The 23,682-nt window shown below is 37.6% G+C and overlaps 6 protein-coding genes across 13 annotated transcripts in view; 4 read left to right on the top strand and 2 right to left on the bottom strand.

The window, feature by feature from the left end:
* Nucleotides 1–103: 103 nt before the first annotated feature.
* Nucleotides 104–4,234, bottom strand: LOC114877932 (puromycin-sensitive aminopeptidase). The gene is given in 5 exon segments (XM_046285718.1): nt 104–2,748; nt 2,844–2,994; nt 3,341–3,548; nt 3,551–3,583; nt 3,939–4,234. Coding segments are annotated over 5 exon segments (2,604 nt in total). The 5' UTR covers nt 4,072–4,234; the 3' UTR covers nt 104–669.
* Nucleotides 4,235–4,757: 523 nt separating this feature from the next.
* On the top strand, nt 4,758–10,722 carry LOC114877935 (cyclin-dependent kinase 14). 6 transcript variants are annotated; one of them, XM_046285782.1, is made up of 7 exons: nt 4,758–5,306; nt 6,726–6,844; nt 7,125–7,253; nt 7,513–7,709; nt 7,784–8,169; nt 8,244–8,788; nt 8,877–10,722. In XM_046285782.1, the coding sequence occupies exons 2-7, from the start codon at nt 6,766–6,768 to the stop codon at nt 8,966–8,968; spliced, it is 1,428 nt and encodes a 475-aa protein (XP_046141738.1). In that variant the 5' UTR covers nt 4,758–5,306; nt 6,726–6,765; the 3' UTR covers nt 8,969–10,722. The 6 variants fall into 6 exon arrangements, with proteins under 6 accessions (XP_046141738.1, XP_029046949.1, XP_046141736.1 ...); XM_029191116.2 differs by having other exon boundaries at nt 4,760–5,306; nt 6,755–6,844; XM_046285780.1 differs by lacking the exon at nt 4,758–5,306 and adding an exon at nt 5,354–5,905 and having other exon boundaries at nt 6,755–6,844.
* A 737-nt stretch (nt 10,723–11,459) lies between these two features.
* Nucleotides 11,460–12,814, top strand: LOC114877937 (tRNA-uridine aminocarboxypropyltransferase 2). The gene is given in 7 exon segments (XM_029191127.2): nt 11,460–11,703; nt 11,838–11,905; nt 11,908–11,934; nt 11,937–11,997; nt 12,067–12,247; nt 12,309–12,511; nt 12,569–12,814. Coding segments are annotated over 7 exon segments (753 nt in total). The 5' UTR covers nt 11,460–11,620; the 3' UTR covers nt 12,699–12,814.
* On the bottom strand, nt 12,729–15,838 carry LOC114877936 (protein arginine N-methyltransferase 7). 3 transcript variants are annotated; one of them, XM_029191124.2, is made up of 9 exons: nt 15,348–15,838; nt 15,131–15,280; nt 14,813–15,034; nt 14,509–14,741; nt 14,300–14,429; nt 14,017–14,243; nt 13,327–13,885; nt 13,108–13,268; nt 12,729–13,034 (listed from the first exon to the last, which is right to left on the bottom strand). In XM_029191124.2, the coding sequence occupies exons 1-9, from the start codon at nt 15,519–15,521 to the stop codon at nt 12,776–12,778; spliced, it is 2,115 nt and encodes a 704-aa protein (XP_029046957.1). In that variant the 5' UTR covers nt 15,522–15,838; the 3' UTR covers nt 12,729–12,775. The 3 variants fall into 3 exon arrangements, with proteins under 3 accessions (XP_029046957.1, XP_029046959.1, XP_029046958.1); XM_029191126.2 differs by lacking the exon at nt 15,348–15,838 and having other exon boundaries at nt 14,813–15,046; nt 15,131–15,223; XM_029191125.2 differs by lacking the exon at nt 15,348–15,838 and having other exon boundaries at nt 14,813–15,060; nt 15,131–15,222.
* Nucleotides 15,839–18,783: 2,945 nt separating this feature from the next.
* LOC114877919 (glucose transporter type 1) overlaps nt 18,784–23,682 on the top strand; it is a 33,122-nt gene continuing 28,223 nt past the window's right edge. Inside the window, exon 1 of the mRNA XM_029191071.2 lies at nt 18,784–19,306. The gene's annotated coding sequence lies outside the window, so the exon portion shown is untranslated. The remainder of the gene's footprint in view (nt 19,307–23,682) is intronic.
* LOC114877938 (antifreeze protein Maxi-like) lies at nt 18,832–19,284 on the top strand. Its single transcript, XM_029191128.1, has one exon. It carries the CDS (start codon nt 18,832–18,834, stop codon nt 19,282–19,284), a length of 453 nt encoding a protein of 150 aa, XP_029046961.1.

The raw sequence follows: 23,682 nt of genomic DNA, 5'->3' as shown, positions 1-23,682 counted from the left end.
CGACCCGAAGCTCGGGCACTCGACTTATCTACCTATCCGTACATCCTCATAAAATTGACGTCTAATTAGCTCGTACGTTGGGTTCATTAAACGTGGACAAGGCTTTTTAAATGCTCGTTCAGTTACAAGCGTAAAAGTATTTATTTGAATTTTCACGATTATGGTATGTGATATAAATGTATGCTGCAACTACACGCTTGTATTCTTTTTTTTGTTTTTCGTTTTACTTACTATTATAAAAGTGACATACACTAATGCACGAATTCAGACATCGTATTCGGGAAGAAAAATGTACACATTTGTGTAATGTGGAATCGTGAAGAAAATAAATGCTGCAATGTGAAATGCTATCGGAAAAGATAATACGAATGATACAATTGCTCTTTTGAATAAATTACAAATCATCTTTTGAACACTCACTCTAGAGAATTTTTAACAAACAACTGTGACATAATCGTGTATCCTTAAAGTAATCATTAGATGTGAACGGAAATACTACGATGCCGTGTGTTACAAGAAAATCCGTCTTCCTCTTTCTAAACTGACTCGAAGCAATTCATTAATACGCTCGCTTAATGGCATGATGCTGCCCTCTCAATTTCATGTTGTATCAAAAACTGTAACAAAGTAGAGACAAGAACTCAATGCAAGAAGTAACTCATGTTACTACTAAACGTGAGTGGTCAGATATTCCTTGATGGAATCTTTGTCCCTAGCAAGCCATGACGCGTTCAATCTAATGGACTCGATACTTTGCTGAACTGTTCTTTCCGTTCCAGGTGTTGGATGGGACTTGAAGAATTCCTCGATGTCTTTGGCCCGTTCTTCGGTGACGAAGTTCTCTGTGGTAAATTTAACCAATCTTGAAATCAGGAAACCGCCACTGTAACGGTCAAGCAACGTCTTCCAGTTTTCTTTAAAGAAATCCCATGCCATAACACGGCCTTTGTACGTCATTGCTACCGACATGATGGCAAATACTGTATCCTGAGCTCTTACTTCGTCGCTCATAGCGAAATTAAGAACCTTTGCTAACAAAGTTTCATCCTTGATCGCGCCTAAAGCTCTCAATATTCTATCCTTCTCCTCGTGTAGATCTGCTTCTCGGTAGAGCCTCAACATTGTTTCGTACGTATCAGCATCGCCGACAGAGAGTACAGCTCGGTAAACAGGACTGCGTAAATCAGCAGCGAGAAGTGTCGTACCAGAAACGTGTAGTTCGAATCTCTTCTTTGCTTCTTTTATAGTGTCTTCGTCGTTCAGAGCGGCCATACGACCCAATAGCAGAGACCGTAGAAGAGTGTCTAAATGACTTTCGTTGGGTTTAGGATCCCAGCCTAATTTGTTGGTAATGTCGCGCATTAAATTGCGTCCATACGCCTTGAACGAGTCCTCGAAGTCTAAATGAGAAACGAGAACTCCGATTTTCCCTAAGCTATTGACTATACTAGACCAAACGGTATAGTTATCTTCCTTTTGAAATGCTTGCATCAGCTGAAGTACTTCAACGGTAGAAGCATGGCCGGCTTGTACCATGGCGAATAAATCGTCTAATAAACCCAACCTGTCTAGCGGAGGTAACGCGTGATCTTTGACTGCAGGTAGCAAAAGAGACAGAGCTTCTGGGCTGTAATGAGTTCTGTAGAAACCGATCGTTCCAGGGTTAATCTTTACCCAATGATTTTCAGGAACATCTTTAACTCGGAGTTCTTTAGTTTTCTCGTCCAACAACGCCTTAAGTACACACTCCTCAGGATCCTTTGCCGTGCTTATACTAATTGGTATGATCCATAAGCTGGTTCCAGTGTCTGTAGAACCATCAGCTAAAAATCTTTCTTGGGACAAAGACAGAACTCGATCGGTACCTTCTTGACGATGCTGTACCCTAACAACAGGGAACCCTTGCTGTTCAGTCCACGTAGACATTACGCTACGGACATTTTTGTTGCTAGCTTCTTCCAAAGCATCCCAAAGATCCCCTGTTTCGGCATTGCCGTAGCTGTGCTTTTTCAAATATAAATTCATACCCTTTCGGAAATCGTCATCGCCAATATAAGAGTGCAACATTCGAATAACACATGCGCCTTTGTTGTAAGAAATGTCATCGAAAATCTCATCGATCTCGGAAGGATGACCGACTGGCACTTCAATCGGATGACTATTTTTTAGAGCATCTAATTCTAATGCTCTGATATAGGTGTCGGTTACGAATTGTGTCCAGATATCGTATTCTGGGAACAAATGGGCAACGCATAAGAATTCAACGAATGACGCGTAGCCCTCGTTCAACCACAGATGCGTCCACCACTCCATGGTTACAAGATTTCCAAACCACTGATGCGCTAATTCGTGCGCTACAACTAATGCTATCCATTGCTTTCGAACGGCAGACGTATTCTGTGGATCTACCAAGAGACAAGTTTCCCGATAAGTGACTAGACCCCAATTTTCCATAGCCCCGGATGAGAAGTCAGCAATTGCGATAAGATCAATCTTTGGGAGCGGATAAGCAATCCCGAAGTAAGTTTTGTAATATGGTAACACTTTTGTTGCTACTTCTAGTGCGAATTGTCCTTGTTCTTTTTTTAATTTTGGAGTGTACACTCGTACCAATACACCGTCGCTAGATTTGTCTTCTATGTAATCGAATTCACCAACCACGACTGCTACTAAATATGTCGACATAATTGGAGTCCGCTCAAATACCAAAGTCTCAGTTGATTCGTTTGTTACTTTACTTTTTATTGGCTGAAATAAATAAGTGCTTTTTATTAATTCATTAAATTATATTAATTTTTATCGAATAAAACAAAATATAACCGCAAGTGCTAGGCGCTGCTTACCATATTGGAAAGTGCTGTAAGCCCTGATGGTACATTTAGGGTAATATCAAAGGTGGCTTTGTGCGCTGGCTCGTCCCAGCATGGGAAGCAACGTCTAGCATCTGTTGCCTCAAATTGAGTTACTGCAGCATGCTCAACAGTCCCATTTGTCCTGTGAACATTAAATTATTGAATTATTTTAAAAGTATTAATTCTTGCTTACCATGTTTGATAAGCCAGTAAGCTGTGAATTACAAGGAAGTTCAAGCTGTATTGTAAAAGTAGCTTTTAGTATTGGTTCATCCCAACAAGGGAACAATTTACGCGCTGATGTAGGACATAAGAAAGTGACAGCAGCAAATTTATTTTCTCTACAAAATATTAAATCTTGTAATTCAAACTACTCAATTTTACATTCATATCAAATGAAATAACTTTTACATAGTTAAAGAGATATACTTTTTATGCTTCTCTGTAACAGTTACTCGTGTTATGTAATATTGTAGAAGTCATAGTACCCAATATATTTGCTTCTATAGAAACCCTTCATCTTGTCATTAATTTCTCCAACAAATTCCAAACTTAAGTATCCACTTTTACCAGATGGTAACTTTTCATTAAATACCAAAGTAGCTGTTTCTTCAGGTGCACATAAGTCAATCTTTGATGTTTCAATAACTTTTCCATCATTAGCATTGAAAGCTGCATTTTTAATATCAATATCAATGAATTTAAAACAATAGTGTCTGTGGACTGCTTACCTGAAAATATTTAAAATCTTTAGAATGTATTAAAAAATGAAGAAAAAAAAAGAATAATAAGCATCTGATTATTAAAAGAAAGTAATATTTCTATATAATGATCTTATCACGTTTTAATTTTAGCAATTGTACATATTCTCAATGTTTTCAGGACAGATAAAACAAGATAAGAAAAGTGCCTGTAAATTTATTGCCACTGAAGGCTATATTGAAATTCGTCCTACATATAGAACATGAATTTTGTGGTTATGTTCGCCATATGGTGAACGCTTTCTGTTTTACTACCCGAATTATAAATTTACAACAGAAAGCAAGAATAAATAATATTTTAATAGGTTCTCCAGATTGATCGGGCTTACGTCAATGTGCACATCCTCCTTGCCATCGAAGACAAAAGTTTTAAGATTCGGTGACAAAACAATATGATAATGGTAAGGCTGGACGTCTGTAGGCAATCGACGAAACGGTTTCTTTTCTGTGCTCGACATCGCTCGGTATTGAATCGCGACCCGATAAATTCTTAAATACCGAAAAATCTTGATAGCCGTTTTCGGTTTTCCCTTTTTGCCGACTCACAACGCAAAAGTATGCACTAACACAGAACGTCTTAAATCATTGTAGACGCATGCGCAACATGCATACTAACTACAAAGATCCGAATGAAAATGGAGCTACTTTTATGAAAAAAAGATAAATCACATGCTCTGATGTTACTATGAACATAAAGGCGCCACTTTCAATTTTAAAATGAGTTTATATTACAAGCTAGACTTGTTCTTTGCTTAAACTAAACGGGAATACATAAATATTTCCGTTACCTATGGTTTTAAGGGAAAGGTTTTAAGGGCAGAATTCGTTTTCAGAATAAAGACTTTTTAATTGTTGTTATATTTAAAATTCAAAGTAAAAGAATAATTAGTGTATGGTTAACAGTTTCTTATAACTGGCGGTACAAAATATGCGCAGAAAAACAACCAATTAAACCATAGTCGTATAAATCTTCTTCCCTCATTTGACTCCGCTTTAGCAGTCCTCAAAGAAGCTTATGGTGCGTCCTTATATTCTTACGTGTGTACGGCAAACGGAATTCAGATGGCGGTAATAGTACAGATGAAAATGTAATTAAACTACCACTCTAGTTATACATTATATACACCCAGACCAATGTAGATCGGCCAGTTTTAGACTTTTGTCTGCGGCGCGAAGCAGTGGGGCTGTGGGAATTGAGAACTTCTTGGGAGAAGTATATTCTCGCGGATGAGTTGTTCAAGGTAGTGGTGGCGTGCGCGAGCACCCGCCGTGTATCCAGGAAGTCGCGACAGAGAAACCCCGGGTGGAAAAGAAATATTTTCAATCTTGTTAAGGCGTGAAAAACCTTTCTTAAAGTTTAACCGGGGAAATATCGGTCGCGCGTACTGCAATCAGAACACACGGTGCGCGATCTTAAGCAGTAAATGGGAAGACGGTGATGCATTTTTCATGGCGATCAGTTCGTTAAAGAAGCATCGTACGTTGCCACCGATGTATGAAACACGGGAAAGGTGAAGGAGGTGCTCGCCGGACCTGACCTGCCCGAGAGAAACACCACGAAACATAGCTTCTCACATACACACACAACACATAGTACGTCACCGCCCATATGTGATGTATTTCATGCGTTTGAGCGAATGAGTAATCATGTACTGTCAAGACAAGAGTTCGACCGCCTCCAAAAGCAAAGAGGGTAAGTTGACGCTCGCGAGATCCGACTATTTGAAGTAATTCCTCGGCTCTAACCCCTTCCTTACCCATTTTTCCACAACCTTTGACTGTGTCCTCGACGCGTATCGCTTTTAATTTTTACCCTTTCTTCGTATTATCATTGTGAATTTTCATCTTTTCCGCTTTAAACATGTGGGCTCGATAAAGCATGATCGAATAGCTTGTTGGTGGACAGTGTCAAAACTTCCGTGATTGTGGAGGTGGGCATTAGTCCGACCAAGAGAGACAAAGTGACAAGCCATGAAAGTGCGGTAAAGAGGGAGGCAAAGGAGAGTGTGTGTCGTTTACAAATGAAAGGGGTGGGGGACGAACAGTATGTATTTCGAAGAGGGAAACGGATCATGTACATTCTTGGCGAACCTTTTTATCGAACTTCGTTCGTATAAACGAGTTTATCAGAAGTGAGATAGTATCTAAGTTGTGCATCGTCATTTGCAGTGTGAATATTGAATTGGTTTTTCGTTGCCGCGTAAACGTCGCGGAACGCGACAGATGCGTGAATGGAAAAAAGTGCTTTTGTGTACGGGGAAGCATGCGGAACATCCTGAAACAAGATGTGGAGTCAGTAGCCACTCTAGAAATTATCAACGTAAATTATCCGCCGTTCTTTAACGTAAAACTAAAATTTCTTAGTTCATTGACCTGTAATAACAACACATGCGTGTACATGCTCATTAAATAAATTATAAATTACATATAAACGTGGTATATACATGTATTATGTATTTATATAATACATATATCTGTCAGTTTTATTAATTACTTGTTGTTTCTTAATAATAGAATATATACCATCGTGAGAATCTTGTTATCTGTAACTTAGTAAAACTTACAATATATATGTATAACTTGTTAACAAAGTTTAATATTATTTATTATTTAATTAAATGTTTGTTGTTTCTTCTGAAATATTAATTTCATCAATAGAACAAACAATTGTTTCTATCGTCTTATTTTAATTAACCATATATGTTTAAATGTTACATAAATTGAGGAAGAATGTTATTTGCATTTGTATAGGTAATTGTCTGCTTTTTGTTCTAATAATTCCTTCTTTAAGCGAAGATGTTACACAACAGTTTTTCTTTCATTTAATTAAAAGAAAAATATTGTTATCTATAAGTAAGTTAGATCTTTATCCCATTGATTTGAAAAAACTGCTGATTAATAATATTTTTATATATAATGTGCTTTATCCAAGGCATATGTATCTTATATATCTCTACTATCATTAATCATAAGATTGAGGAACACTGGTATTGCATACTACATGATGTCATCACACGTGTAATAGTTCATAATGTTTGAAATTCTGAGTTTCTTGGTTATATATCGTTCCATGTCAGTATCTGAATTTATATATCTTTGTTTTGATTTACAGTTGCTAAAGATTGCGCTTATTATGCACAGGGTCTGTGACAATGCGAGAGAAGAAGGGAGGTGCTCTTAGCAGGGTACAAAAATTGAAAAAGCGGCTCAGCCATAGCTTTGGAAGACTTTGTAAGTATAATTAAAGTTATTTTACGTTATGTGTTACTTAAAATAATTGTACTATTAATAAGTTTATGTTAAATAAAAGAAAACGAATATTTTATGTTTCATATCTATGGCAGTATTTTTATTTAAGTTTTATGATATTATTTGCATTAATTTTAAGTTATGTAATACTATTTTTCATTATTTATAATACTCTCAAGGTTGCTGTATTTGTATACATTTTACAATAAAACTTACTGTGTTACCTAATGCTATGTTATTAATATTATTTTATCTACTTTAGCAATATCAAAAGAAGAGGCTGATGATGCTGCAAACAGGGGTCAACTGCCATATAATGGCTATTCTGAGGAGTTCCTAGACCGTTTAGAACCAAACGGCAACATACCTGCAGATAAGGATCGCCGTTATGGTAAGTGTAAGATGTACAATAGAACCTATACTTATAAAAGAAAAATATAAAGTATGTGATATAATCTTATTTATCAAACTGAATATTGATTACTTTAATAATGAATAATAATCAGTTATATGATTTCATTGACAGTAAAGGTACATTGCTTAAATTGAAACTTTATGTATTGATAAAATATTGAGAGATTATGATTCTACGTGGATTCCTATTGCTGTTATTTTAAAGAAAGTTTTAAGGACGAAATTGGATGTCATAGAATGGACAGGTGTGGGCGACCATGAGAGAGTGCATCGGCAGCTTTCCGTTTCTAGTGATTCCAAGCTTCTTGATGAGGATATACGTGAAGAAGCTAGAGTAATCTTACGACCTCGGCGTCCACCACGACCCAAGTCAGAGGTCTTCCTTGGGCCGGATCCACCTCCTAGAAGAACCAAAAGATTTTCAGCATTTGGGGTAATTTTATTTACGTGCGATATTTACATTTTCAACAGTTTCATATAAGAAAATATTCGCATTTATGTTTCTAGGGAGATTCTCCTTTTGGTAAATCCGAAGCTTATATAAAATTGGAACAATTAGGAGAAGGGTCATATGCCACAGTGTTCAAAGGCTATAGTCACCTTACAAATCAAGTGGTGGCACTTAAAGAAATTAGACTGCAAGAAGAAGAAGGTGCTCCATTTACTGCCATTCGCGAGGCAAGCCTTCTTAAAGAATTGAAGCATAGCAATATCGTTACCTTACATGATATAATTCATACACGCGAAACTCTTACTTTTGTTTTTGAATATGTTCATACCGATCTGTCTCAATACATGGAGAGGTATGGAAGTGGCAACGGAGGTTTGGATCCTCGAAATGTTAAATTGTTTTTATTTCAACTATTAAGAGGATTGGCATATTGCCACCGCAGGTAAGAAGATACATATAAAATTGAGACGTTTCGTTTAACGTTAATAACTAATTAATTATTCCACATTAATTTAGGAGAGTATTACATAGAGATGTGAAGCCGCAAAATTTGTTAATCAGTGAAATTGGAGAACTCAAATTAGCAGATTTTGGTTTAGCAAGAGCTAAATCTGTACCATCGCATACGTATTCTCATGAAGTTGTAACTTTATGGTACAGGCCACCTGATGTTCTTTTGGGTTCCACAGAGTATTCTACCTCACTTGACATGTGGGGAGTAGGTTGCATATTTATGGAGATGTTGACTGGTGAACCAACATTCCCAGGTGTACGCTGTACGTACGACCAACTCGATAAGATATTCAAAGTATTGGGTACTCCTACCGAAGAAACTTGGCCTGGTGTCACTCACCTGCCAGGATACAAACCGCATAGACTGGGATTCTATCCTCCACGAAAATTGGGTCTTTCATTTCCTAGACTCTATGATATTGCTGAAGGCGATAGTATGGCATCGTCGCTTCTACAGTTAAATCCTGATCAACGGATAGGAGCTGAAGAAGCATTAAGGCATCCTTATTTTGCCTCTCTTCCTAGAAAACTATACGAGTTGCCTGATGGTGAGTTCACGTGTATCAGTTAAAAATCTATATTCTTATTCGAACTACAATTTATCATTGATCGATTTTTATTTTCTTTCTTTTACAGAAGTATCGATATTTAGTGTTGAAGGTTGTCATTTGTATACAAATACGAGGCACGGGTGTGCGGATTCGCGTCATACAGCTCTTAAGACTTGAGGTTAAAAGTAAACATAAAAAAAGAAGTAAATAATAAGTAATTCCCAAATTCACATGTTCAATGACACGTTCATTCTCATGCAGATCAAATTCACACGGGCAAAAGCTGCCTTAAGACTCATCTACACATTATTTCCACGCGCGTCGTTCGCTCTTTCTCAGGGCTGTTCTATAAATTCCAATCATCCTTCACATACACATACCGATACACGCGTATTGCATAGTTATGACATTCATACTTTTGAGTTTCTTTCTCCTTTTTTTTAAGACTAGGGCACGTATCAAATGAATTAACGAAGATAAATTATAACTTGCGAATAAAACACGAAAGTAAGCTATCTGTGGCTAAATGAAGTAAAACGATTTTATGAGATTCGCACGCTCGATTTAGAAAGCAAAAGCACGCACGACCCATCCTCGCACTTCGTCCAAATACTAGATTTAGATTGATACCAATCAAAAGAAAAGGAAAAAAAAGAAGTACTACACCGCCTTGTGTCTCTTGATTCCAGTTCGAGTAAAATCAGGAGATGGCGGTTACTGGCTAGAGAAAAATATAATAAAATAATTATAACTTAGAAGAATCCTGGAAGACCTGTAATACTTTATATAAATTTTATGCTGTTTTTGACTCTACCGTTGGTTGCTGAGACAATTGAATATATTGGTATGTAACGAAAAAATCATTGTTCGAATTAAACTAGTTGTTAATATATGACGTGATGATAGGAAATAAAATAGAAATATAAGAAAATAGTATATCAGTACGAATCAAGTGTCGTAGCCACCAACACCACAAAACACGGTAAAAGACTAACGAAAAATGCTTATCGTTGATAGTATCGACGGTAGCGATCTAGTTGTAAGAATTTAATATTAGCGTGCTAGCGTCGATCGAGGTTCATTATCGACATTTACAAAGTAGTATCTATCAATGATAGTGAATCAAGAAACGAAGTAATAATTTTAGCCTTAATCAAATCCAATTTGTTCAATCGCTCATGTATTAACAGCCAATGGTGCTTGAACGAATTGTAGGAAGAAAAATGTTAATAATTTGGTAATTAGTTGTTTAGAAAGATCGTTTGGCTAATTTTGTTTGTCTAAATCGTATATCTAAACGAACCAACTTTAATAACGTTGCAATAGTAATATAGGATAACGTAAAACAGTGTTACAGTCCTTCCAAGTTTTCTCTAAGCTGCGATGATTATTACGGTAAATATTACTTCTTTAGTAGTTACATTTATACCAATTTTTCAGCACACTTATAAAAATATCAACGAGGCGAAAGCAACAAAAAATATTAAAAAAAAAAAATATTTCGAAAATATTTGAGACACGTTATTACTACTATTATTACTTATTAAAATTATTATTTTAAAGAAGACGCGCAGAAGGTAGATTGTATATAGAACAACAGGTTCGTATTATTGATGATGCTGAGATAGCTGAGCTGAGACTAATAAATGTGACTTTGTAATAAATGAAAGCGTAGTTCGGTACACTTTTAGATCCTGTTCTTCGTTCGGTTTCTCCATGTTGAAACAGTCTACAGAATTCATTTATATTTTTAAGTGTAACATAATGCAAAACCACTTGTATCTGTAATACTTATTCTGCTTAAGTATTGATTTTATATACATTTATTTCCTTATAATTATATTTTATTTGTAATTTTTCTAAGGAATAATTGATATTCAAATTGCTTCAAAACTTGTACTGAGAAAGATAAGAACTATGTTTTTGAAGTACATGTGTTTACAAATTTGTACCTTATATGTATTATTCAATTAGAATTTCTATATGAATTTTTTTTATATTTAGCATTTTAAGTTTTTTGAACTAATACTTTGGAAATTTTATAAAAATTCTGTTAATACATATTTTTATATTTTATCAAATTTTCTAAGTTAAAAAAGTTAATAATATGAATAATTTTATTTAAAATTTTATCTGATTTTCAAAGCTTTGTATTAACAATCGAAACATTTTCACTATTATTCGAGCTTTTCAGTTATATGTTAAACTTTATCATATTTAATAATTGAAAATTATAGGTATTATTTTGTTTCTACGTCATTTTAATATTAATATTAATAAAATTAAAATTTGAAGATCCTGCTTCCCCTGTAACACCACTACCCTCCAGGGAAACCTACTCTATTCTCTACCAGTGACGAAGCTCGACGCTCTATTAACAAAATAAAATGAAATTATCTTGTAGAGTAAAAATATTACTTCAAAATATGTTTTATTAAATTTTTAATTATGATTGACATTAGAAAAGTTATTTTGTAGCATTAACAATTTTGCATTAACTAGTAGCATTGTAGCATTAACTAATTGTAAGTCCATAACTGCGAAAAGACCAGTTTTCGTTCTTCGCGCATCTCTAGTACGCATCTTCGCCCTGATTGGCGATACTCCGAAACGAAGTGGAAAGCGATTAGCAGAGAGCTCGCTGCGTTCCCCCACCATCTTCCAACCTGCGCGTCGCAGTTATTATGGACTCTGGTGAACTGCGGTATCATGCGGTATATAAATATGCAGTTTCGATGCCAAGATGTACTGTTTGTTATATTATACAAATATCACTGTTCAGTATATAGTAATGCTTGATATTTTTCTTTAACATAATTTAAAATAATCATGAATGAAACCTCAGTGTTGCAAGAATTATCAGAAATTCTTGCTGATCCTCCTGAGACGAGAAATAAATGCACACAATGCAAGTATGTAAATATTGTTAGGTTATACTTTACTAATTATTTAAAGTTTAAACAAATAAGTATTCTTTATGCTGTTATAAATATAAATATTATTAGTGAAATTTACAAGTAAGTTAATTGATATTATATTTTTGTAGAAGACCAGTAGCTGTATGCTGGTGTCCAGGGTTACCAAAGCACCCTGTGTGTCCTGCATCAAGGATAATAATTTACAGCACCCAGCTGAAGTAAAACGTGCTTGCGAACTGCACCTATGCTTGCATTAGGGCTGGAATCTGGAAAATGTTTAATCTTTAGGTAATTGATTTAATAGATTATAATGTAACATAAAAAAATTGGAATCAATCTTACAACGTATCATTTTAGAGGAAAGAAATTTCCATTACCAAAGCATGAAGGTTTAGCAGAAATTTTAAATGACAGAAATACTATATTATTATACCCATCTCCAGGTGCTATACAGCTTGATGAATTACATCCTGTCGGTGTTAATGGACAAAAACCATATAATCTTGTTTTATTAGATGGCACTTGGCCACAAGCAAAGGTGATATATCGTATTTTATATTACTATCAGCTCAAAATTAATAAGGAGTTGTATTTATCAGGCAATATATCATTCAAGTCCAGCATTATGTTTTTTACAAGCATGTAAATTAGTTGGAGTTCCAACAAGTGAATATGTTATCAGAACACAACCAACTGAAGGATGTTTGTCTACCCTTGAAACAGGTGCATTTGCACTTTCCATTTTAGAAAATGATCCAGAGTTGAAGGATAAAATGCTTGGACCTCTACATTATTTATGCAGGCAAGTTTAATACATAAAAATATTAAATTATTTGATTAACAATTATGGAACTTTCAGATTTCAGTTAGAAAATGGTGCTGTAACTCATCAAAGTAAAGAATTTCTTATTAAACAAAAAGCTTATCCAAAGCTTATAGGAAGAAGACTAGCTAAACAATTACGTATGTTACCAGATGAATCTACATAACATTTTCTATGGAATAACTTAAGTCATGTAAATAATTAAAAAATTTTATTTAGAAGCATATTTTTATAAACAATACATTATTTTACATTTTTCGATAATACACGAAACTCAAATTTAATATTGCCATGTTGTGGTATAAAGTTGAATGACCATAAAAGCATATTTTGTTGTGTAACGTTTGTTATGTCTCTAAATAAATGTACACCTTGTCTTGTAAACGGATCCCATGATATCCGTTTACCAGGTTGTATTTTCGCAGTAGGTCCAGACGATACTGTAATCTCAGAATCCAAATCCCAATCAACCCATAATGCGACACCATTACACGTGCCGCTCCTATGTTAGCAAAAAAATATTATCAAGGACAAAGTATCAATTTTTAATAACCAACAATTCAATCAAATCTTACTCTAAAATAGGCACAGCATTTAAAATATTTATATCTTCGTGTTCAGTTACATTGCTTGTTAAATCAAATTTTTGAATAACAAAAGGTAAACTTAATGCCTTGCCAGGATATTCCCACAACGGTTGAGCTTCTATTGGACTGTCACATTTATCACTTGATGTCTGTAATACATTGTAATATTTATATTTTCCTCATTTTTAGTATAATTCATTAACTCACCTGTATGAGATTGTCAAAAATAGATAAGTCAAAGCCTTCACAAATTCCAAGTGTTGCTCGTATTTTATGCAAATCTTTAAATTCAACTACCACACCCATTATCGTCATGCCTATTGGAATCCGTTGTATTTGAGATGAATATCTTGAAATGAGGTACCAGAAGTAAAGATTTTCCCACGGTACAATGGAGGTAATGAAATATGGTTCGCCAAAAATTAAATTTATCATATTTTCAGGAGGTAACTCATCTACCGATGGGATAATTTGAACTTTTTCCGTGAGGTCGTTAGCTTTAATAAACATCTCCATACATTTTTTAGATAAAAAGTTTGTCTCTAAAATGAATATCTTTTTTGCGCCTAATTTAATAGCTGCAAGACCTAATAGACAACCATCTGAAAGGCATAAACAAACTGTATCCGAGGTAACTTTCTTTTCTAAAGCCTGAATATATTTATCATTTCGTTTTTGATCATTTAATTGTCCTATACGTGTCCTACAGTAAGCAACATGAATGCTACAGGTGCACATAGGTCTTTCACAATCTGGAATTTCATTTCTGCAAAGAAATAATCATATCAGTTACAAAATGACATAGTAAACTACAGGGTGATCCTCTCGCTACGCTACCCGAAAGGAAGTGCCGCCACAATAGAATGTAGAAGTCGGTAAATGTATAACTTAACGTACATTGATTCATTTATGAGTTGAAACCATAATGAATATTCGTCATGATAGCCGATCAGACTAACTTCGTTATTAACAGTAACCGGGGTTTCTAAGGGTAAGTAGTAAATAGCTTGCATCCAATGATCTCTCCATGGTATTAAATCTGTTACCTTTTCTAAAGTGAGACCTTTTTCTTGCAATATTTTTGCATCCGGATGCTTCCATACTGGTGCACAACTTAATAAAACCTATGCAAGAACTGTGTGTAATAATAATCTTACACCATTTCACATTTCATAATCACCTTATTATCTATATCCATGTTTAAATCCCACCACATAAAAATGGCACGTGCGGTACCGCTTGCAATTGGTTTCACATGTAAGCAAACTTTGTCATGGAAAAGTATAGGTTCTTTACTAGAGAAATCAAATCTGGAACGTTTATTTTATATTTGATGATCTTTAGAAATGTCTTAAATGATTGTTTAATTAAATTATAACATATATTTACCTAAATATTGGTTGAGTTGGCAATAAAGGTTTAAATGCATTATGTGGAAATTGTGATAATTGTATATCATGTACTGCTGCTGCTCCTGAACAACATTTGACAGCATGTGGTATATTTAACAAACGTTTATTGTTATGTTGAATTGAATGTACTGTGTTCCATGCACACACAGTAGAACTCTCAACAACTTGTGCCCAAATTGTAGCAGTATGTGGTATCACTATACTATTTTCCTAATACCATAGAAAATGTATATTAAACAATTATTGTATAAAGTTACATACAAAAACCATAATATCAATACTTCAAGAAGATTTTCATGTGCATGACGAAATGTAGAAAGTGCTCCTTCTCCAATAAGTTCAGTATCAAACACTTCAGTAACTAAAATATTTGCTCTCTTAGCCATATCTCCATCCTTTCCAATAGTCATTTTTGTGGAACGTTTGTGTACTAACTTAATTTTATCTTCAAAACCATTTTCTTCAATTATTTTTATTGCACATTTAGCCATTGGTGTGAAAGCCTAAAGAATAACCTTGAAGTTTCCAACTGGTAAACATGCAATTTTCTAAATTACATCTATAATTGTAATAATTTCTACTAAAAAAAAACTATTTACCTCACAGGCAGTTATAGTATCTGCTCCACACTTAGCAGCCATCATTGATAATAAACCTGTACCTGTTCCTATATCAAGCACATTAGCCTCTTCTCCCATTTGATGCTTCTTCTCGATTGCAGTTTTAAGAGCTTCATGATACTTTTGATTCTAAAGAAATCATACATGTTTTAATATTGAATAAATAAACAGTTATAAAGAAAATAGTCCTACTAACTCTTTCATGATCATGTAACATATCAGCAAATGCTGATCTGGCAACTTCTTGGTGGTAATCATAATTCTCATCTTTTTCTTCCCACGTAAAAGTGCCAGTTAAAGGATTTAAGCATTGGGTAAATATACTCATGTTTCGTGAATGAATGAATCGAGTAAAAAAAACTTTAAGCATACAGAAATATAATAAATTTTATTAAATAGAACCTTTTAGTTAAAACAAATATATATTTAACATTTTTGAAAATCCACATAAGAGAATTATTGTATTTGTAAACAATAAGTATAGATAAATTCTAGGTTAAAATTGATCTGCAGTGTAACATAAGCTCGTATAAAATGATGTTAATACATATTAATATATCTAACAATTGCAAATACAAAAACGCAGTGAATAAAGCAGTAATTTGCTCAAAGATACTTAAGAATAACTTCGAACTTTGATTATTATGTTAAACGTAAACTAAAACCACGCGCAGTTGTGTGTACCATATTAATATACAGGGTGGTTCATTAAAAAGCAAACATGTAAAGTGGCGAGTGGCGAGCATAGTAGGCTTCCCCAACGAAAATGGCTTTACAGGGGCAGTAGAAATTCTCAAAACCTTAATTTTGACAATATTAACATTAAAAGTGATTTAAAAACAAAATAACATAATTTTTAATCATTCAATATCATAAAATTTAGTATATAACTAAAAATGCGAATGACAAAGTAAATATTAATTCAAATTTTAGCGCTTGAACGTTTCGCAGTGGTCCGTCACAGGCTTATATATTTGGGCCTTCTACCCATACATTGTCACTCCCTTCGGGACCCAGGATAGGAGGCCAGGAAGGGGAAATCTCCCGCGGTGGTCGGGGCCTCGGGCCCCGGAATCGTGGGTCTGCGGAACCGTGGAACTCTGAAGGGGGGCTATACATATACATATAGTAATAAATATGTCGTGAAGAAGTGTATACCGCAGTTTACCAGAGTCCATAACTGCGACGCGCAGGTTGGAAGATGGTGGGGGAACGCAGCGAGCTCTCTGCTAATCGCTTTCCACTTCGTTTCGGAGTATCGCCAATCAGGGCGAAGATGCGTACTAGAGATGCGCGAAGAACCTAAACTGGTTTTTTCGCAGTTATGGACTCTGGTGAACTGCGGTATGTATATCCTTGTCGCACAGTACTGTCAGCCACCTCCTCTGCTCTTCTTTTGAATGGTTCTCTTGAACCATCTGCTAGATGGCGCCGATCAACCTTTTCAATTTATCCGCGAAGTGCTAGATAAAAAGTTGGATTTGTATAGTTGTGTGCAATTTATGCTTCTTTTAGTCAAAAGGAGATGTAAGGAATATAGGGTTCCATTACTTGCTTTATTTATTCAAGTTCTTTATGTGTAAGGAGCAGAAGTTCTAGGTTTAGCTTTCCCTAGATTCTCTTGAAACTAAAGGCAAATGGTATGCTCAAAGGATCATTATATGCGTTTCGAACTACTCTTTCTGACGAATGTAGGTCTATATAGATTACTTTTGTTAATTGTTAACTTATTTGTTATTTTTAAAACAACTTTATTAATTAAACCAACTGTTATTATTTTTTAACAGGAGCAATCTGGAAAAATTTCTTCAAGTTTTTGGACTTAAGATAAAGCATACAAACGGAGAGTCTTACTTAGTTGTTCGATCAAGATTGTTATTTTGCAATCGAAACGCCATGACGACTGAGCTTGTAAAATTCATTAAAATAATTAATCATTTCTCGAGACGAGTGTAGCGTTCGATTTTCTTACCGTGTACTTACATGAAATAAAATTATGCTAAATAACATTCGAGTAACGATGCTTGTTCTTTAAATATCGTCAATCAATTACGACGAAGGTCACTCGATATCGCATAATGTTAGACCGTTGTAAATATAGTTGGAAATCGATCAGATACGTGAGATAATTTTATAGATGAATGTAAAACCCCCTTCATTCCCGAAAAATAGATACGCGAACCAAAGTGGAGTAGGTCAACTTATAATCAGACTACCTTCTCTCGTGCACATGCACTCGCGGTACTTTCTCCCTTCGCGTTCGTCGAACGAGGGAAGGAAATAGCAGAAGGGAGGAGCAGAGGATAGGAATTATTTGAAAATCCTATTTCTATGACATTTCATCTGGATTGCAAGCGGAGTTGCGACATGGCCTGACAGAAAGGCATAAAGATACGACCGCAATATCGCCGAGTCATATTTATACCCACAGCTAGAGGATATTATTAATACGAGATATCTCTGTTCATATATAAAACAATAAAGATTACAGCAGAGGCTATAATAGTAAGCGTTCATATCGCATATCCAGAAACACCTTGACAAAAATAATTTGCCGTAGGTTGTTCGAGTAACGCGATCCAGCAGCTAACAGCTAAAGGAACATCAGATTCGGTTCTATCACTCGACACGTGGCTCTCTTTGATCAACCTCGTCAAACGACACTTATGTTGCGAGACGTTCGACTGCGAACTAAGGTCGGACAGGACCTCGACGACTAGAACGTGCAGATAAATCAGGATCGTGAAAGAGGGAGGTGGACGGCAGAGAGTGGAGCGACGGATACAGCGCAGAGCAGCCTGATCAGGGTGGCGGCGGCAGTAGCGACTGGCTATTGATTTCAAGGGCTTCCTTAACCCCCCGCTTTGCCGCTGAGTGCCCGACGGCTTCAGGTCACCCCAAAGGGCTCTTGGTGCCCGCGACTAAAACAATTCCATACGTTTACTCCCACTACCAGCTGCGCCTATCCTACGAGTTTCACCTCACGACCCGGTAACCCGCATGGAACACGTAAAACCACCACCCTCTTCCAATCTTCTCCTCTCGACCCTATCATTTTCTCCATTTACTGTTCAATAAATTGCTTTTCACAGGTTGAACGTTTCCGAAAGAGAAACAGAAAGAGGAATATCGTTCTTCGGATAGGAGTCGGAATCAGTAGAAACGACCAATCGCTGTTCAGAATAGCCGAACGTCCGTTAAATAATAATAAGGGTGAGATAGGAATGAACGATATAAAGGATTCTTCAAAATTTCGCGGCTAAGTGGCCATCGGAGGCTGGAAACGGGGAACGCGAAAGGGTACAACGGTGAAAGGAAGGAAGGGAGGGAAATAAAAGTAGGGGTGTCGGGGATCCTGGGTAGGCGAGCACCCTTGGTGGTTACGGTACTGCGCGAGTCGGGCCGAGCGCAGACGGATCACGGGGTGAGCCGTCGCTCGGCATACGTCGAACTAGGTGCCCCGCGTTGGGGCGTCTCCTGGCATCGAGCATCGGTGTGTCGTGCAGTCGATCGGGGGACGACCACCGCCTTCTTCGAAGTCACCGTTAGTCTCGGACCGTACCGAACTGAAACGTCTAAACGACTGTAACGGAAACGTCGCGTCGTCCCGCCTGTTTCTCCCGTTATATTCCCCACCGGTGTGTCAGCGCAGACACGACGACGACGATGAGACAACGACGATGGTACTCGTGGTAGGGCGACCACAGTGCGTCGTGGCCAGTGCGGGCGTCGGCATCGTCGTCGGTTGTGCACGCGATCGGACGAGCAAGGAGATGGTGTCCCCGGATCGTTCAGAGGAAAGTGACTTGGTTGCTAAAGCTGCTGCCGCTGCTGTTGCCGCTGTCAGTGCCGCGTCCGCGTACAACCTCCTCGACGTCGACGTCGTGGTAGCCGCTGCCCTAGCTTTCGCCACTGCCGCCGTAGCCGTCACCATCACCGTCACCGCCACCGCCACTGCTGCTGCTGCCGCTGCCGTTACTATCGCTGCCGTCACCACCGCTACCGTCAACGTCAACGCTGCCGTGACTCTCACCCCCAGTCCCGCCACTGCCAATACTGCCGTTTTCAACGCTACGAGTACTATTGCTCTTGCTGCCAACCAGGCTTCCAGCGCGACTCGTCAGACAGTCTAACCCTAGACCCCAACTTATAACGGTGAGTAGAAGTAACATAGAAGTAACCATGTATCTTTGAGGAAGCTCCGACCCAGCCCATCATTAGTTTTTCCTATCCATCTCCTTCGCTATGCCTCTCCTATGTAAACGGGTAAGAGCAGGCTAGTTTAGAACGCGAAGAAATAGAAAATTCAGGAAGAGGGAGTGAGCGCGAGTGCTGTTGTACCCCCGAGGAGAGAGAGATGGAACGAATGACAGGGTGGGAGGTGGGGGATGATCAAGAATAAAAGGCTAGAAGGAAGTGAACGCGAATGGAACAAAAGATTTTATTCATCATCTTGCTGTTCCCTTATACACGATTAGAATAGAATTTCTCGTTTCGTTGTACGCGATCGTCGTGCCCCGGCGACTCGACTCCACATAACCTCCGTCAATCGATAATACAAGACGACGGCACCCGCGGCGCTCGGCAAGATCGGCCTAGGAACGAACACGTCCCGCGTTCCTGGGTCGAGCTCAAGCTATCGATAAACCTCGTCGATATTCTTGTCACGAAGCTCGCGATCGTATACGGAGTCGGATGTTCGGAAGGAAAAATAGTACATCTCGTGCAGGGTGCATCCGACGCGATCGAACGTCACCGTTTGGCATTTTCGTTGGGCGGTGAACGCGTACGCTGCCTCAACCCGGCCGGAAGTTTGACGGTGCACGGTTCAGGATATATCCTGTTCCTCCGGCGGTTTACGTCGCGGCCTCAACCTCGCCCATGTTAATTGGTGAGGATCGATTTTCCTAGAAACGATTACACGGCCGTGGTCTCACGGTCGTTCGATCGCGGCTTCGGGATCCTCGCGGCAAACTCGCTAGCGCTGGCTCACCGGTCGAGGCAAGGTAATCGCGAGGCTGGGCGTAGATAATGAGGATCAGCCGCCACCACGGTATCTCGCGTTTCCACGACGCGCTGTTACACCTTTCCAGCGCCATTTGCCCGAAGGAACGTGATAAAAAAGAATCGTTCCCAATTGCACATAGAATGCAGCCGCGAGCTGTCCGCATACGAAGCGGATGAATGAATACCGTGAATAAAAGTAAGTAGGTTAACGAGAAGGAGAAATCGTACATAGGTAGCGAAAGAACACGATTCGTTATCACCGTCTTCTCTCCTCTTCCTTTCCGAACCTGTCATCTCGGTACACGCTATCGTATCGAGTGTACCTTATCGAACAATTGCTAAATCGAATCGTGTATCGTATCGAACGTTCGCCACTTCGACGTTACCTATGTACCTAACGTATGTATCTTTTCTCGGATCCTTCCGCATACGACGCAAACTGCGCCTATTGTCGTATTGTTATCTACACGCGAGCCATAATAGTCCGTGTGGCACGGGAATAATCGTACCTATCTAGTTTCTGGCTCGAATCAATGTTTGCAATTGTGCTACTTGGAAATGCGGGGCCTCCGTGGAAGCCGTTTCATGCGCCGGCACGAAATCGGTGGAAAAGAACGCCTTGGCTACCCGGTCTTAAGTTCTTTCTCATTATTAGATAACGATCGCAACTGTAAAGCATGCCTTCCTTTTCGCCACCGCACCTCTACAATCCTCGACGTGTGCCCGTTTCGAATCGCCGTTTTACACGTTTATAGATCTTTCATCGAAATCGAACGCTGTCATCGGAATATCCTCTATTCGCGAATGATAATCGTCTTGCGATTAAAAGAAAAATATCTATCTATAGGTGTATCCTTCCTATACCGCTTCGTTTCGACGACATCATGCCGCGACGGAAATATGCATTTGTGCGTCATCGTTTTCGGAGTTGCGCGCTGCGCTACGCGAAATTGTCGAATACGAAAACGATTTTCAACAAGACAACGAAATATTTTTCTCCTTTTCATTTTAGCGCCTCGACGAAAGCTTGCATGTATACGCTTTTAAGAAATATTTATTATTGACCATTTACAGGTGTAAAAATTTGAAAATTCGATCTTTCGCATATTTTAGAATTTATTTCACACTTTCATGGCCATTATCACGTACTCGTGATGTTCCACTTGTTACATTATTATTCTTTACTCTATTTTTACCTGTTCTATCAGATGCTAATTGCAATTTGAAAATTAGTGTTCAAGGTTTATGATTCCTCTTAGAACGAGTTACCGAAGAAACTTTATCACCGAAGATGGAAAGCATGAATAATGATTGATAATTAATTTCAAGGGGTATAATTAATCATTACTGTTAACGATCTTCGAGTTCGATCGTGAAGGAAAATCCTTTCTGAAATAAACAACAGGATGAAACTTTTCCTGTATTCCCTACTTGACAATGTAATAACGTTGCGAAGGGAGCGTTCAGTAATAACTTTTCATAACTGGCATCAATCATCGTCGGATGTTCTTTAATACATCTCGAAGCGATTCCGTAAGAGCGGGCGAAAAGTTCCCAGTAAATTCGAGAAGTTCCCCTCAAGATCTGCGGGGAAGAAGCGTGGCTTGACGAGCGTATACGCTCATGACCTACTTTACATTCGTGTTTACTTGATCGATCACACGCGTATATATTTCTTTTTAAACTAAGCTTCTTCTCTCCCCTGACTATAATAATCGTGCATTGTCATGGTGTTTTTCGAGTGTTTATCGCTATAAGGAGGGTGAGCCTGGTCCTTTTTTTGTAGAAAATTAATTCGACAGTTTGTAAAATTTGAACAGAAGTAAAGACTTCTAAAAAGAAAAAATCTAAAGTTACGTTAATGGATCTGGTTTGCTTTTTTTCACGCGCTGTTACTTTATATCCTTATCGCTAATTACTGTTCTCACGATACACCACACCTGGGCTGTTTGCTCTTTCTCATCGATATGGAGCTTCGGTGCGCCATAAATCAGCTCACACACCTGGTGCATACCTGTCGACAAGGATCGCTATAGTGAACGCAGCGAAAATGCTTCAGGATTTACTTATATACTACGATGGTATTACATATGAATATAGGTATAGCAGATAATATGTATATATACAGAGTGGCTCAGGATGAGGGGTATAATCGGGCTAGAGATGATTCTACATGTAAGTTAAAAGTGTAGAACTAAGTTTCTTCATAGAGGAAGATTAAAATCCTTAACACGATGTTTAAAATTTTGTAAAATATACAAGTAGCATTAGGGTTGGGCTCGAGTCAAATTTTCATCAGTAATATTATTTTAGTGGACATTGTATATAATTTTGATTCTGCTAAAAATAACAGGGCGTACTATATTTTTGATACAATCTGCCAAAAATACATTAAGATTTATGAATAAAATATCTCGTCCATCGGTTGTACCAGCCATCCTGGGTCATCCCTTATATGTATATATATTTCCCGAAGGACCTGTTGGCAGCGTGCCAATCCCAAATGTATCTTCCCGTCGTCTTCATCGCAATGTCCACGCTCTATGATGCAGAAACGAGAAATGCCCTGGGCTGTGCACCGTTCGCGAGGGCGCACCTCATTGATCCGTTTAAATCGCAGCCGTTCCAAGATGTATCATGTATGTGTGTCACCGTGAACCTTAGATACCGTGCGTTCTATTCAACCACTCTGCGGGATCTTGAAGAGGTGGTGTACTTTAAAGCGGATGCGTCATGGAACGTCATTAACGGAACGACGAAGGTAGAACTTGAACCTTTCAAATGATCGAATCGATGAGATAACTATTATCGTGTTCTGTGTTCATTAGCATTCTTGAAATTAACAGTAGCCTTCGGTGAGGAATATTCTGATTGAGATCAGTTTATGCAATCATTTTTATCAAAGTTTAGGCTTTAAATTAGTTCTATGATACTTTTATCTCATCAAATCATGATAAAGTGTTTACGTTTGTTATAATTTGTAGCCATTTATTTTTTATGAAGAACACTAATGATGGGTTTGTGTAGTCATTTTTATCAATAAGCTTGAAATTGTTGTGGCATAAGTATTACTTTTTGATACTTTTGTGTTATCAAATCGTGTTAGATTCGATAGGTTTCGAAATTGCCTATTTGATACTCAACAACCTAATATTAGGTTGGGTGCATACGAAACACTGATTTCTATCGGTGTTTCAAATTGTTGGGAATATTTTAAGTATATTGTTTTGGCGATTGAATAATGGCACGCTATATGAAGCCTTGTTATTATTTTTACCTTGTATCGAAAGATTTTTGCTCCAAAGTTTCTTTACGAGTTTTTAGATTGATATGCATCGATCTAATACTTTAGAATTATCCCTCAATATCGTTTTCTATTGATCTTCGAACAGGATTGACCGTTTCAAAGAAACCATCAATATCAAGAGCTATCTGACGTTTTCACCGTCGATGAGTTCCAGCAGAGATTTCTGAAGGCCATTACAGCATAAACGTCGCGAATCTAGGTTGTACACCTGTTACTC

This window comes from Osmia bicornis, chromosome 5 (genome assembly GCF_907164935.1).
Source record: "Osmia bicornis bicornis chromosome 5, iOsmBic2.1, whole genome shotgun sequence".
NCBI classification, from domain to species: Eukaryota; Metazoa; Arthropoda; class Insecta; order Hymenoptera; family Megachilidae; genus Osmia; species Osmia bicornis.
The sequence above is the reverse complement of the archived record's forward strand: the minus strand, read 5'-3'. Positions and strand labels throughout refer to the sequence as shown.

What these genes read in the sequence shown, in the direction of transcription:
- LOC114877935 (XM_029191114.2), top strand. Translation starts at nt 5,837, where the DNA reads ATGCGTGAATGGAAAAAAGTGCTTTTGTGTACGGGGAAGCATGCGGAA. An exon ending in CCACTCTAGAAATTATCAAC is followed by an intron (nt 5,934 to 6,754) that starts GTAAATTATCCG and finishes TATTATGCACAG; the next exon opens with GGTCTGTGACAATGCGAGAG. An exon ending in TTGGCATATTGCCACCGCAG is followed by an intron (nt 8,170 to 8,243) that starts GTAAGAAGATAC and finishes ACATTAATTTAG; the next exon opens with GAGAGTATTACATAGAGATG.
- LOC114877936 (XM_029191124.2), bottom strand. Translation starts at nt 15,521, where the DNA reads ATGCTTAAAGTTTTTTTTACTCGATTCATTCATTCACGAAACATGAGT. An exon ending in TGTTACATGATCATGAAAGA is followed by an intron (nt 15,281 to 15,347) that starts GTTAGTAGGACT and finishes TGATTTCTTTAG; the next exon opens with AATCAAAAGTATCATGAAGC. An exon ending in TTTTTGACAATCTCATACAG is followed by an intron (nt 13,269 to 13,326) that starts GTGAGTTAATGA and finishes AATGTATTACAG; the next exon opens with ACATCAAGTGATAAATGTGA.
- LOC114877938 (XM_029191128.1), top strand. Translation starts at nt 18,832, where the DNA reads ATGGTACTCGTGGTAGGGCGACCACAGTGCGTCGTGGCCAGTGCGGGC.